Source organism: Ornithorhynchus anatinus, chromosome 17, assembly GCF_004115215.2.
Source record: "Ornithorhynchus anatinus isolate Pmale09 chromosome 17, mOrnAna1.pri.v4, whole genome shotgun sequence".
Taxonomy (NCBI): Eukaryota; Metazoa; Chordata; class Mammalia; order Monotremata; family Ornithorhynchidae; genus Ornithorhynchus; species Ornithorhynchus anatinus.
In genome coordinates, this window is record NC_041744.1 from 13,204,259 (window position 1) to 13,218,918 (window position 14,660).

Consider the following 14,660-nt stretch of genomic DNA (forward strand, 5'->3'; position numbering starts at 1 on the left):
TATACCCTCTTTGCTGAGTGCAGTTACTACTGAGGCATGAGGCAAAAAAAGGAAGTTTATATATCTACAGGTAAAGCATGTTTCGAACTTCTGACAATCAGCTTCAAGGACTTCCTTTCCTTCCTGATAGACCCACACTTGCATTCCTCACTACTACCAAGAAAATCTCCTTACCGGCCCTGGTCTTTTTCTTTCTGTAAAATAGCATTTGTTAAGCCAGGCATTATATTAAGCGCTGGGATAGACACAAGGCAATCAGGTTGGATACAGTCCCTGTCCCACATAGGGCTCACAGTCTTAATCCCCATTTTAGCGATGAGGTAACTGAGCCACAGAGAGGTTAAGAAACTTGTCCAGGGTCACACAGCAGGAGGAGGAGGAGCCTTCTCTTCCCCCTCTCTACTACTCAAATCTTTTTGCCAAACTATGTCTCTTCCCTTATTCAGAGCTCTCCTGAAAAAGGCATTTTCTCCACCCCGACACCCACATTTCCCCACCCCTATAACCATCTTGACTATGCATTCCACTCAGATGTCTCAACAGGTTATGTACACACTCTACTTGCTTGCTATACATTTATGCATCCATTTGTCTGTATCATTTGTTTCTGGTCTCATATTCTTTTTAACTTTCTAAATACTTGCCCATGTCCACCGTTCTTTCGTATGGGGCTGCAAGGTCCTTGAGGCCAGGACTCTATAAGTTTTCCAATGACCTAGCAGTGTGCTTTGCACATAGAATGTGGTCAATAAATGCTGTTGATATCCTGATTACCCTGTACTACTCCAGCATTTAGAACGGTGTTCTGCATATAGTAAGCATTTAACAAATACCAACATTATTATTATTATTATATCCATTCTGATACGAAACCAAAAACTGCCTCCTATGGAAAAGAGTGGCCCTGAATTCTAGGAAGATGAAGCTTTAGCCGCAAAGAAGCTCAAAATCCATGCAGCACCAGAATGTGGCTGATTATTGCAACTTAAATGTAAAATGTACACTATTTTGACTTTGCTGTTTAGTTTTGTTTGAATGTGCTTTGTGCTTTTAAGAAAAAAAGTCTGTAAATGATTTTAGTGCACAGTACCGTATTGCTGTGTAGCCTGTACCACAATCTAAGGCAAATATACATTGGCTATAAAAAGATTTTTGTTCACTTGCTACAATTCAACGAGGCAAGATAAATAAGTACCTACAGTATAACCTCACAACGAAATGTCAATTTCAGTTTTAGGATACTTTTTAAAAATAAGCAGTACCCAGAATCATCAAGTAAAATTGGAGGTTCATTCCATTTTGCAAAATTGAATTGTGACTATAAGGTATTTTTAATTCTGTGACCACAAGCTGAATAATAAAAATTAAATTGTTCATGCCTCTTGAGAAAAATGACTGCATGGACTTCTCAATTTAAAATTCCACCTCTCATGCCATAGCTCTGCTGCAAATTTGGGGGCTGAAACGCAGGAGATAGCTGAAACAAACATGCATTTTCTAATGAAGAAACTAACATGTGACTTTAGATTAACCACCTTTCCGCCTATAAAACTCAAATTGACCAGCAACATTTTTCCATTGAGAAGTTGATAGAAATGTGGATCAGTCCATTATCTACAGGAAAACAAATTTCTACCACACACATTTAAGAAACAATAGTTGCCACGCTACTTAGTGGGAAGCAGGCTAGTAGAAGGCATTTTTTTGTTTGCTTGCTTGTTTTGGGGTTTTTTTTTTGGTTTTTTTTTAATATTCCTTTCCCCATAACCTTTCACGGTCCTCAAACTTTCCTCAAGCTTCAACAATCAGGGTCATACTTGTGTGTATATAATGGGCAGGGAGAGCGAGCAATTGTGAAACTACAGGATCGGAAATGGGAATTTATCAATCACCTTACCCACAGAGCCCAACCGCTTATAGGTCTGGCCTAGCTTTTTTCGAGCTCTGGGTCTACGGGCCACTGCTAATTTGCCCAGCTGCTTTGAAAAGTCGACCCCACAATGCTAGATGCGAAAATACGGTAGAAGAAAAGCCACCCCTTCAACGTTACTTACAGCCAGCGAGCAGAAACTGATAATACTGAACTGCATCTGCAGCGAGGAGCAGAGGATGGTTTGCATTAAATGGCGGTTGCAGTTCATTCCACTGCGGGGTTCTAAGGGAATAACACACGAATATTAATATTTAAGCTTAATAGGGGGAATGTAAATCACCGTCACTGTCATCACGTATAATCACTGATATAAACAAACGATGTTTATAGTCATTAAAATGAGCTTGCTGGAGTGCTGAAACACACGGCCATCTGTTAAAACAGGGAGCCAACTTCCACGAGAAGCGTGGAGCCAACATTTGCTAACTGATTATGCGGCCTGTGAAAAGGCAGATCGAGACATTGTAGAAAATTGTGGGGCCTGAACATTAGAACTGAATGACTTCAGTCCTGTCTAATCATACCCATTTACAATGGGCTGTGGGAATTTTCATCTTTGGTGTGTTTTGTGTTTGTGGTTTTTTAAAACTCTTGTTGATGGGGTTTGCAAATTTTTTTTAATCAACTAGCTAAAAAAAGCTGTGAAAAGCAAGGACTGCGTAAATTTATGGCTTATTTACTGATCTAATTAGCATGTGCATTTTCATAATAAGTCACTCGTTTTGGCAAGAGCGCTGCTGTAATTTTAATTAGGGCTGCCCACTCCTAAATAGCTTGGTAAACAGCTATCGATTAATCCAATCCAGAAATGAGAGGCACTGAAGAACGTTGGAGCCTCCCAAAAATCAATAGAAGATGATTTTAAAATGCCCAAAGCACAAGCAACAATTTTACAGCCATTTTTGTTTGTTTTCTTCCACACCCATCGGGAGTAATCTCTCTGCCTCTTCTGGATTCTCCACCCCAAGCTATTTTCAGGATATTCTTTTCTTTCTTCCTGTTTTTGATTGTTCGGATCCAAATCATTAGGCCTTTCGGAGCTGGATTCTGGTACTTTACCAAACACAGCTCCAACCATTAGCTGCTGTCCCATCCACTGCATTTTGGAATGCCTTTAGCGGCAACAAACAGAGCTACTCACATTCATTTCGACTTTACTGAACGTGTTCCCTCGACTCCACTCCATGTGTGCCCTCCGTGAGCATGAAGGAGGATTAAATTTTGCATAAGGAAAACTCAAAACCAAGGTAAAGGTAGAGCGAAAGCACCTGAGAGTATTCAAGTATACTGTATTCTCCCAAACACCCAGTACATTGCTCTGTACACAGTAAGTGCTCAATAAATACGACTGACTGAGTGATAGGGAAAATGGGGTTCCAGAGAAGACCCTACCTAACCAGGGTCCAGCTGGCCCGAGGCGAGGTCATCATCTCCAGGGGCGTGTCGTCGCTAATCTTGGGGGCTGTGCTGAGCGGTCGAGGCTCCACCATGTGCTCCACCAGGGTCCCGTAACAGCTGATAATGTACAGGGATTCAACCACGAACTGCTTGGACTGATCTGTGCAAAAGGAGAAGCAGAATCCAGGTTAATGATGTCACCATATAAGAAGTGTCCAAACTGGTTCAGAACAATATCCGCAACAGCTCAGGATCCTACCATTTTTGTTTTGTTTTTTAAAGTCAGTCAGCTATATTTATTGAGCACTTACTGTGTGCAGAGACCTTACTAAGGGCTTGGGGGAATACAGTATGAAAATATAACAAACCCATTCCCTGCCCACAACAAGCTTAAAGTCTAGAGGGGGAGAAGGACATGAATATAAATACATTTTAGATAGGTACATAAGTGCTGTATGCTATTTTACGATATTTGTTAAGCATCTGCCAGGCACTGTACTAACATGGGGGTAGATAGAAACTAATCAGGTTGGACACAGTCCCTGTCCCAAATAAGCCTCATAGTCTTAATCGCCATCTTCAGATGAGGTAACTGTGGCACAGAGAAGTGAAGTGACTTGCCCAAGGTCACACAGCAGACATGTGACAGAGCCGGCCTTGGAACCCAGGTCCTTCTGACTCCCAGGCCCATGCTCTATCCGCTACGCCACACTGTTTCTTTTAGAGACAAAAGAATGTTTGGAGGAATAGTGAGACAGCTGCCCCCCTAAGTACCCACAAAAGGTGAAGACTGGTGAAAATACTTTTCAAAAGTTATTTACTACGTCCGTATGGTCTTGAGACTTCAGCAAAGAACCAGAAGTTCTCTCGGATGCCTACTTTGGCTTCTAGCAGGAAAGTGCACGGTCTCAGAGGAAAGGGCATATGGCTCGGAGCCTTGAGACCTGGCTTTTAGTTCCATTTCTGCAACTGGCCAGCTGTGTGACCTTGGGAAAGTCCCTTAACCTCTCTGTGCCTGGGTTCTCATCAGTAAAATGAGGATAAGATTCCCTTTCCCTTTGCCTGGGTCCAATATGGGACTGGAGTACCCTGTATTCACCCCAGTCCTTAGCACAATGTGTTGCCACACAGTAAGTGCTTAATACACACCAAAAGTGTTATGGCTTTGGAAGACTACAGAGGTGAGGCAACTGATCCAGAACGCAGGATACAGATCTAACCCTTGCTTTTGTCCTGCTACTAAATCAAGTCAGTAGGTCAAAGGATCCGGCCTCTGTTTGGCAAAAGGGGAGATGACTTATTTTGTTTTTTATGGAATACGTTAAGCTTTTACCGGACTAAGTGCTGGGGTCTATACAAACCTATCCGGTTGAACCCAGTCCCTGCCCAAATGGGGCTCCCCATCTTAATTTTACAGATGAGGGAACTGAGGCCCAGAGAAGTTAAGTGACTTGTCCAAGGTCACACAGCAGATAAGTGGTGGAGCTGTTCCATGTCAGGTTTAAAGTGCACAGGAGGTGCAGGCTGAATGGCCAAAGCAGGTTGCTGCTGCCCTCCTTTCAGAACCACTGAAACCTGCTCAGGTCACTAAGGATAAAAGAACCAAGGGAGGCATTCCCACCTCCAGCACCAAACGTCACCACTCCCAATGGGATCGTTTGCCTCTTTGTTGAAAAGAAGCCAACACAACCACGGGAGATCAACTGATTAAAGCACTTCCAAAAAGTAGCATTTTGGTAATCACCCAGGTCCCGGTAACAAAATCAGATTCTGCCGGCACATGGAGATTTTACAGTAAACCTAGAAGCAAATATAAAATCCCCCGTGAATGCTGGGCAGGTCACCCTATCTGTACGCTAGCTGAATCAATTACAGCACTAACTCTGAAAATGGCTGCTAACTAGCCAGCGGGATATAAAGGAGAGGCAAGTTAAAAGGGTAATTAGAACAGCAGGGAGAAACATTGAAAACTGAGCTTCACAGAATGTTTTAACTAGCAACAAAAGGTCCTCCAGATACCATCTAGGCGGCCGTGGAATTAAATAAAAAATTGAAGATAGGATAAGGAAATGGAAGGCTTGCTGACTTTTACTGTATCCTCTCCCATCTCTGCTGAGAACGTCACGTGCTTCCTCCCAGGACAGGGTCAGTGAGCAGCGACAACGAGGAAGGGAATAGAGTTCTAAGTCGTGCAGGGTAACTGCCCAAAGTTGAGAGTTCTAAGTCAGATGGAGGAGGCAGCCGTGTTGCTAAGATTCCACGTGACCTTGGCACAATCCAGGGACAGACCCTCACCCGATCCAGTCTGGATTGTGAAGTGCCAATTTAGAGGAAATTAAACCTAACATAAATCAAGGACTTTGGCTACAGGTATTATTATTACAGTTCAGCAGTGTGAAAGAACTGGTTAGCATTTGCTAGGGTTATTTGTTCTCTCTGATGACGGAAGCAAAGTAAAAGAAATAAGCTCCCAATTCAGATCATCACCGCATTTTACTTCCCAAATCCATTTTTTCTCCCCAGAAGTTGGCACCACCCATGGAAATGACTGCTCTGCAAATGGATTTAAAGCCACTTGACATTTACCAAAAATGAACTAGAGTTTTGGAGGGAACTTTCTCCAAATCCACTTGAAACCATCAAAGTCTTTTGGATCTGCTAACTGAAAATATATATATTAAAACCCCTAAATCCACATTAAATAACCTGGAAATTTAGTGCAGTGAAGATTGCCACCCATGATGAGCAGCGGGAACACAGCATTGAGAAATGCCAATTCTGATCAAAGGATCAATGGGCAATTAATTTACTCAAAGACAGGGCTGACTTTCCCTTCCTAACCCTTCAATGCCAGGATGAATAAGTTCAGATTTTGAAGAGTGTTCACACTGGTGGCTTAGAATACCATTTTGGGCAGTTACCCTACACAGACCCTAAAACGGGCAAATGGATCAAACTGTTAGAGACGAAGTCTGATGCTGGCCCCAGGTCCTCTCAGTTGTAGCCAGGCCAGGTTTGTTTGGTGTTTTTTTTCCTCTTTTGTCTGGGCCCCACTTACCTTACTCCTTCCCTTCTTAGGACGTTTGGAAGAATTGGACTAGGTCCAGAGCGCAGGGGCTGTGACGGGGTGGTGGAATGGGACCTGTTTCTCAAGATAAGGATTCTTTTTTCTCCTAATAACCTCTAGGGTTGGCCTCTCCAGGTACGTTGCCTCTCACCAGCACCAACCCCATCTCTTTGTTCATCTTAGACCACCCCCCGCCCCAACCCTCAATATTCTGTATTATTAATTTGCACCCATGACAACGGAGTAGCCTTCTTACCAATGTGGAGTGATGATAGCAAAGGCCTGAAGAAGCCCAAATTAAGAGCAATTAAGTCACCTCCTCAAGCCGCCCATTGAAGAGAGGCAGCGTGGCCTAGTGGAAAGAGCTCGGGCCGGGGAGTCAGAGGACCCGGATCCTAATCCCGGCTCCATCGCTTGTCTGTTGTGTGACCTTTGGCAAGTCACAACTTCTCTGTCACTCATTTTATCTCATCTGTAAAATGGGGATTAAAGTTGTGAGCCCTATGCGGGATGGGGACTGTGTCCAACCCGGTTATCATGTATCTTCACCAGTGCTTAGTTCAGTGCCTGGCACAGAGTAAGCGCTTCAACAATACCACAATCGTTATGATTTATTACCTTGTCAGGGACCACAGAGAACTCGATGAGGAATAAGATAGAAAAACACAGATTCTAAAAGGCTAAAAGACATGGATATATTAAAATATACATACCTTTATCTCGCTTCAGACCTGGATTATTTGCAAACCATGATCTCGATGTCCCAAAGATTGCCGCCACACAAAATTCTCCTCCCACTGATTTGCTTGGTGAGATCTGGGGAGGTGGTTTCGTTTTGCTTTAAAAATAAGAAAATGACCGAGTGACTATGAGGTAGTTCTCAAATTTATGAATTCCCTGTCAATTCCACCCTCGGAGATTTGATATCACCCTCCGCTTGGTCATGCACAAGACCGGTTATGTTCTTTACGAAGTCGTTAACTGGCTAGTGATACTACTAGTCTGTCAGGGAAATAACTTTCAAGGTGAATGTAAACATACCGATTCCTTATTAAGGTACATGCTACTGGAATTACAAATCAATTGTTTCCGATTGGATATCATTTCCCTGTGCATTTTGGGATATAACAGGGAAAATAACATTAACAGAACTGTGATTGGTGTTCAGTTTCTAGTTTGACTTTAAAGTTGTGTGATCAGGAACACGGGGACGAAATGAGAGGATGAAGACAACATTCACGTCCATAATATTGTGATCAAAATAACCATATAGCACAAAATGAAACCCAGAAATGTTCTCATCCAGAATGCCGCAGGCAATGTGCATGTAGTAAATCTAATGATATGTAATTACATGCACTGGTCTTCCTATTTGGTATTTCTCTTCCTTTTTCCTCTGCAAATGATGTGTCTATTGTGTTCAGGGATCAAACTGGTCAAAGGCAGATCTCAATGCCAAAGGCCTGGGGCTGAAGAAGGCAACAAGACAGGATTCCTTTCTCCTTCATATACGTTTTGGGGGCACACTTGGAGCAATGTGGGTTTTTAACCTAACACGCACAGAGGGAACTCTTTTCGCCCTTTTAATAATCCAGTCCCATTTTCCCAATCTCAACTCCCACATCGTGCAACTCTCTCCAAACCCCTCTGTGACTCGCTCCCTGCTCCCCAGGACTGAATCCATTCATATCGGCAGAGGCCTCACAATCATTCGTTACATTCTCCATTGCCTCGGGAAGCAAAGCATTATTCTTCTTATTCTCTCTTTACACTGGAGGAAGCTGAGACACAGAGGATTACACAGGGTCTCACAGCAAATGAGCATGTGACAAAAGGCAGGGCCCTGAGGCTCCTGGGATGCTGCAAATGGCTCAAGTTTCCTCCATACTAAAATAAAGCCTTTCCTTGACCCCATCGTACTCTCCGGCTAGCACCGCATCTCCTCCCGTCAGTCTTTTTCTTTTAAGTCGTATTTGTTAAGCGCTTACTGTGCGTCGAGCCCTGTTCTAAGGGCTGGGGGAGATACAAGTTAATCAGAAAAATCACAGTCCCTGTTCTCCCATGAGGCTCACAGCCTAAGTAGGAAGGAGAACAGGTACTGAAATCCTCGTTGTGCAGTCTAGGAAACTGGGTTGCAGAGAGTTTAAGTGACTTGCCCAAGGTCACACAGCAGACAAGTGGCAGAGTTGGGATTAGAACCCAGGTCCTCTGACTCCCAGACCCGGACTCCGTCCCCTCGACCCTGATGCTTCCCAAACTTTCTGCCCCGACTCTCCAGATGGGTTGAGAACAACTTCCTTCATTTTCTTTCCACTAATTCTATTCCTGACCCTCTGAAATCTAGTTTTCACTCCCTCTACTCTACAAAGACCATATTCCACAAGGTGTCCGGTAACCTCGGTCTAATAGAGTCTTCTCTGTCCTAATATGTCTTGCCCTCTCTGCTGCCTTTGGCATTTCCGATCATTCTCTTCTTCTAGAAACTCTCCCCAGCCACTATTTCGCTGACACACCCTTCCGGTTCTCTTCCTACCACTCAATGTTCCTTCTCAGTTTTTCACAAGGCTTTATTCTGGTAGTCCTCTATTCTACTGGTCCTACCCTCATTCTCTTGGTGAATTTATCCCCTCATATAGTTACTACCTCTATGCATTAGATTTGCAAATCTACCTCAGCAGCCCCACTCCTGAAAATACCTTAAAATAGTTGGCAATTTAAACACAATATGGCAAAAACTAAATGCCTCATCTTCTTTCCTATGCTTTCTTCTCAATCGTATTTACTGAGCACTTATTGTGTGCAGAGCTCTGTACTAAGTGTTTGGGTGAGTGCAATGGAGCTGGTAGACACGTTTCGTGCCCACAACACCCTTTTCCATCATGTCATTCTGCCAGACGTCTTTAGCGTTTTTCAGAGCAATGACATTTATTACAGTTACAGTTATATATTCATTCAGCTCCTGTTTCCTATGGTTGCCGCAATTTTACCGTAAGCTCACTGTAAGCAGTGATTGCCTTTACCAGCTCTAGTGTATTCTTGTCAGTCAGGCACTCAATTGTATTTATTGAGCACTTACTGTGTGCGGAGCACTGTACTAAGTGCTTGGGAGAGTACGATATAACAATAAACAGACACATTCCCTGCCCACGACCATCACTGTTAAGCGCTCACTACTATACCCTGAACAGCGTGGCTCAGTGGAAAGAGTCCGGGCTTGGAAGTCAGAGGTCATGGGTTCAAATTCCGCCTCTGCCACTTGTCAGCTGTGTGACTGTGGGCAAGTCACTTAACTACTCTGTGCCTTAGTTACCTCATCTGTAAAATGGGGATTAACTGTGAGCCTCACGTGGGACAACCTGATTACCCTGTATCTACCCCAGCGCTTAGAACAGTGCTCGGCCCATAGTAAGCGCTTAACAAATACCAACATTATTATTATTAACACAATAAGTGTTCAATACAAATCTGACTGACTGACTGTAAGCTCTAAAGGCAGGGACCATTTCTTCTATTCACATTATACGCTCCCAATGCCTTTTACTGTACTCTGCAAATTGGAGGCACTTAATAAATAGCAATGATAATGTTGCTTTCTCTAAGCTCCCTTTTCTCTATTCCTTTTCGCTTCACTCCCTGTGAATCCAGGCTTCTTAGTCCCAGCTCCACGAATCTTTGTCCCTAATGGAATGAAACCTCCAGAGATCACCATGTGGAGGTGATTTCTAATAAGAAAAAAAATCTTTCCTATAGTAAAACACTTACATTACCCTTCAAGAAGCCCTCCATTAGGCACTAAGATGGCTTCCTCAACATTAAACCACAATCAAAGAGGGACATTTAATTACCAATGTAACAAGACCAGGTGACGTTTCTATTTTTGAAACTGACCCAGAAAATCCACCTCCCATGTATTTGCAATGGGTTTGAATGGGACTAATTCAAAGGGGCAGGCAGACACCAATTCCTCCACCAGCATTTCCCTCCTACTCTTCATGGATCTCCTCAAATGTCAACCAATCATATTTATTGAGTGCTTACTATAAGCCAAGGGACTGTACTAAGTGCTTGGGAGAATACAATGTAATAGAATTAGGAGACACGTTCCCTGCCCGTAGCCATCTGAGAAAGGCCAGGTCCTCTTGGGGGAAAACCAAATTGAGGGTTTGAGAAACTTCTCTTGACTGCACCCAGACTTAAATGGGTCATGCCAACTGCACTTTGCATGAAGTGACCTCCGGGTTCTGAATTTAGAAAGGTAGAAGTTTCTCCCCAATCAATGAGAAGGAACGTGGCCCAGTGGATACAGGATGGGCCTGAGAACTTGGGTTCCAACCCCAGCTCTGCCATGGGTCTGCTGTGTGACCTTAGGCAAGTCACTTAACTTCACTATGCCTCAGTTACCTCATCTGTAAAACGACAGAGATAAAATACCTTTTCTCCCTCCCTCTCAGACTGTGAGCCCCATGGATAGGGACTGTGTCTGATCTACATATGTTGTATCTACCCTGATGCTTAGTGCAGTGCTTTGCACAAAGTAAGCACTTAACAAATGCCATTAGGAGGTGCAGTGGTTGTAGTATTCATTCATTCATCCAATAGTATTTATTGAGCGCTTACTATGTGCCAAGCACTGTTGTAAGTCCTAGGATAGATACACAGTTCCTTTCCACACTGGGCTCCACATTCTTAATCCCCATTTTTTACAGATGAGGTAACTGAGGCCCAGAGAAGTTAAGTGACTTGCCCAAGTTCACACAGCAGACAAGTGGTGGAGCAAGAATTAGAACCCATGACCTTCTGACTCCCAGGCCCGTGCTCTATCCACTACACCATACTGCTTCTCAGCAAGTAACTTAAGTCCTTGATTTTTCATGATAATATCAGTAATACCATTACTGGATCAAGCCAGTGGTCCAAGCCCAGACAGCAGGTAATGGCTGATACCCCTGATACCCCTGACAATCATTCAAACACCTCCAACTTTTCTCTCTAGAAATCCATTATAGACCTCTCAACCATGGATTGATCCCAACCTCTCTTGATCCTACTGATATTTTCTGCCACCACAACCTCCTGGGGTAAGAACAAATTCCATATATTTACCTCTGCTATGTAACAGTGGTTTTTTTTCCTATTTACTCTGAACCCACCACCTCTGAGCTTCAACTGGAGTCCCCTGCTCTGATGTTGGGTGGTTGGGTGTTGGTTGGGTGAATAATGTTCCACGTTCAACCTGTCCGCAATTTTCATAATTTTGTAAATTTCAGTCAAGTCCCTCTCCGCCTTCTTGTTTCTAGACTGGAGTCCAAATCTTTCCTTACTCTTTCTCCCTGTACCTCCCTTCTCGCCCTCTTTTCTTCCCTTTCCGCTCTTGCTCCCGCAATTTCCTCTTTCCCCACTCTGTCTTCTCTAAGTCCTACCCTCAAATTCATCCTTTACATTCAAAATGAAAAATGATATTCTTGATCAAAATAAATCCATTCCTTGGGGTTACAAGAATATACGCTGATGTTGTTTCGTATTGTCTTAGACAATAATCAGTTGCTAACAAGAGCTGAATTCTCAACACCTTTTGGGTACTAAAGTAAGTACACTTCCTCCAGAGGGGAAAGAGGAAGCTTTGAGTAGTTAGAGTATTCATTAAGTGTTTACTGTGTTCGGGACATTGTTCTAAGCGTTGAGAGAAAATACTTGTGGAAATTAAACATAACTCTTGTATCTCATGGAGCTCACAATATAAAAGACAGACCACTAGCTATTAGTATTCATTTCAATATTTCTTTATATTGACATATAGTATATTCCAGTCAATAAAGGACTGCTTTCCATATATGATCAAAAGAGTTTTCTTCCCTGAAAATAACTTACTGTGTGCTGCATGATCCAGAGTTAAAGCAGAGCTATGTTTCATGTTTGGACAAAGTGTCTTTAGGAAATGCTTTAGCTAGAGTGAAGAACATCCTCATATAATGATATGCATAAACAACAGATTCTATCCAGAGAATTCTGAATACTCCCTTGGGAAAAAAATCTGAAAATACTACAAACTACCTAGGAAAATGAGGAGAATTAGTTGCTATTTCAAAGTAAAGAAAGAGAAATCAGCAAACAAATGTCCATCCCACTACCTCCAAAAGAAATGGGGACAACTTAGGCTCACCTCACTATTTGTTGTAAATTGCAAACCTACTTTCAGATCACAAATTCAAGAGAATCCTGGAGAATAGGGGGTTGAGGGGGCAGTAGGCTGAATTGCTTCCAAACCACTGTCTGGAAGGAACAACTTGCAAAATAAGTGTTTTGTTGGGACAACTTGCAAATAAGAATTTTGTTGAGCCAAAATGTTTTTGTCTCAGGATAATTTTTCATAGACGGAAAGGCAAAACTTTGAATAGTGATTACAACCTAAGGAGAAAAAAGTGTATATATAATGTTTAAAAGAGGTGTATTTGTGGTGATTGCAATCAAGCTATTTTGGAAAATTTTCTACTACTAACCATTTTACTGATATTTCTCTCTTTCCTTCTTTCCTGATCATTACCTCAAATTCTTTGGATCTAAGAAAAATTTCTACAGTCTGGTTTTGGGGTTGTTTTTTTAACTTTGTCTCCCAACCTCAAATTAGAAAATCAACTCTTCATACACCTTATAGCAGTTAGGAAAATGCCATTTTGGTGTAACTGGTACTTTGGAAAACATTAATGGAAACATTGATCTTTATTCACTATGTAAATGCCCACAACTCTTCCAAAACTACAACTGAGCAGAAAGCTATCCTGGTGAATATGGTGGGGACAGACTTGATTTCATTTTGAGTGCCAGCTTTTCACCCTCCCACCTTAACCTGTCAGCACCTCATATATATACTCATACATAAAAATTAAAAGACAAGTATGGTCACACTTTTGAGTCCAAAAGATAGGAGCAATTTAACTAAGGTCCTGAGATTCGCGGACCAATAAATATAAGATACTGCATTCACTGCATCCAGGATGATACAATGACAGAGTTAAAAAGAAGAAAAAGGAAACTAGAGGTTATTGAAAATGTCTAGACATCTATATACTTTTTTCAGCCAGGGAGTCATTTTTTCCAACTTCAACGGCAGCTGTGGATATATGAATGTTAATGAGTCTCTTTAATACATTTTAAATTATACTAACACCCATTCTTTTCTACCTGGAGTTTTTCTGTGCCGGACAAATACACTTCGAATGCTAAAGATCTATTTTTCCATTTTCAAACGCTTCTAGCCAAGAGCCTGACATATGGATAGTAAACACTGAGGAAGAGGTTTAAATGCTGAAGTGAGGGCAGTTTAAACATTAAACAGAATAGACTTCTTTCACCTAGGTAAATTGAGCTAGTCCACTGGCACGGCAGGAGAAGCTGAGGTGAAAACCTATGCCTTTTTACAGTCAACACATACATGGAAGGAGTCGTTAAAAGAGAGTTGGGGGGTTGGGGGAGGGCATCACTACTTCCCTTTAGTAGAAACACCCATCAGTGCTCTTGGCAGTGAAGGTAGGAAGGTGTTCATTTACTGTTGTATCACACTCTCCCAAGGGCTTAGTACAATGCTCTGCACACAGGAGTACCGGCTTGGGAGTCAGAGTTTGTGGGTTCTAATCCTAGCTCCACCACTTGCCCGCTGTGTGTCCATGAGCAAGCTACTTAACTTTTCTGTGCCTCTATTACCTCATCTGTAAAATGGGGATGAAGACTGGGACAACCTGATTACCTTGTATCTACCCCAGCGCTTAGAACAGTGTTTGGCACATAGTGAGCGCTTAACAAATAATAATAATGATGGCATTTGTTAAGTGCTTACTGTGTCAAGCACTGTTCTAAGCGCTACCATAATTTTTATTTTGTAGTAGTAAGCACTCAATAAATACAACTGAAAGAAAAAAATGCATACTTCATGGTAGAGTTAGACTATCTTAATCAAGGTTCAGAGATTCAAATGCAAAGTATGGGGACACCTAAAATGAAAGATTCTGTCCTCTCAAAAGGCAAACGTTTTCAAAATGAACCTTGGGTCTTTTACCAAGAAGCAAAATCTTAAAAGGGTGATTCAATTATGATATGATTATTTAAAATGAATTTAAAATGTAAATAACAGTGAAAACTGCTTTGCACTTGCTCATTTGAAACTTTATCAAATCTAAGAAATGAGGACACTTTTAGCGCGCATCCAGTTTAAGATGTGCCAATTTTACTCCAAACCTGATTTTGATTTTGAATGTGCTAACATGTTTG

General features: G+C 42.2%; 1 protein-coding gene across 4 annotated transcripts in view; it reads right to left on the reverse strand.

The window, feature by feature from the left end:
* Positions 1-14,660, reverse strand: part of BCAS3 (BCAS3 microtubule associated cell migration factor) — a 633,137-nt gene that overhangs the window by 350,848 nt on the left and 267,629 nt on the right. For all 4 annotated transcript variants that reach the window (XM_029081827.1, XM_029081826.1, XM_029081825.1 and 1 more), the window contains 3 exons: positions 7,112-7,236; positions 3,326-3,491; positions 2,055-2,155 (listed from right to left, as the gene is read on the reverse strand). In XM_029081827.1, coding sequence (XP_028937660.1) covers positions 2,055-2,155; positions 3,326-3,491; positions 7,112-7,236 — 392 coding nt within the window. The remainder of the gene's footprint in view (positions 1-2,054; positions 2,156-3,325; positions 3,492-7,111; positions 7,237-14,660) is intronic.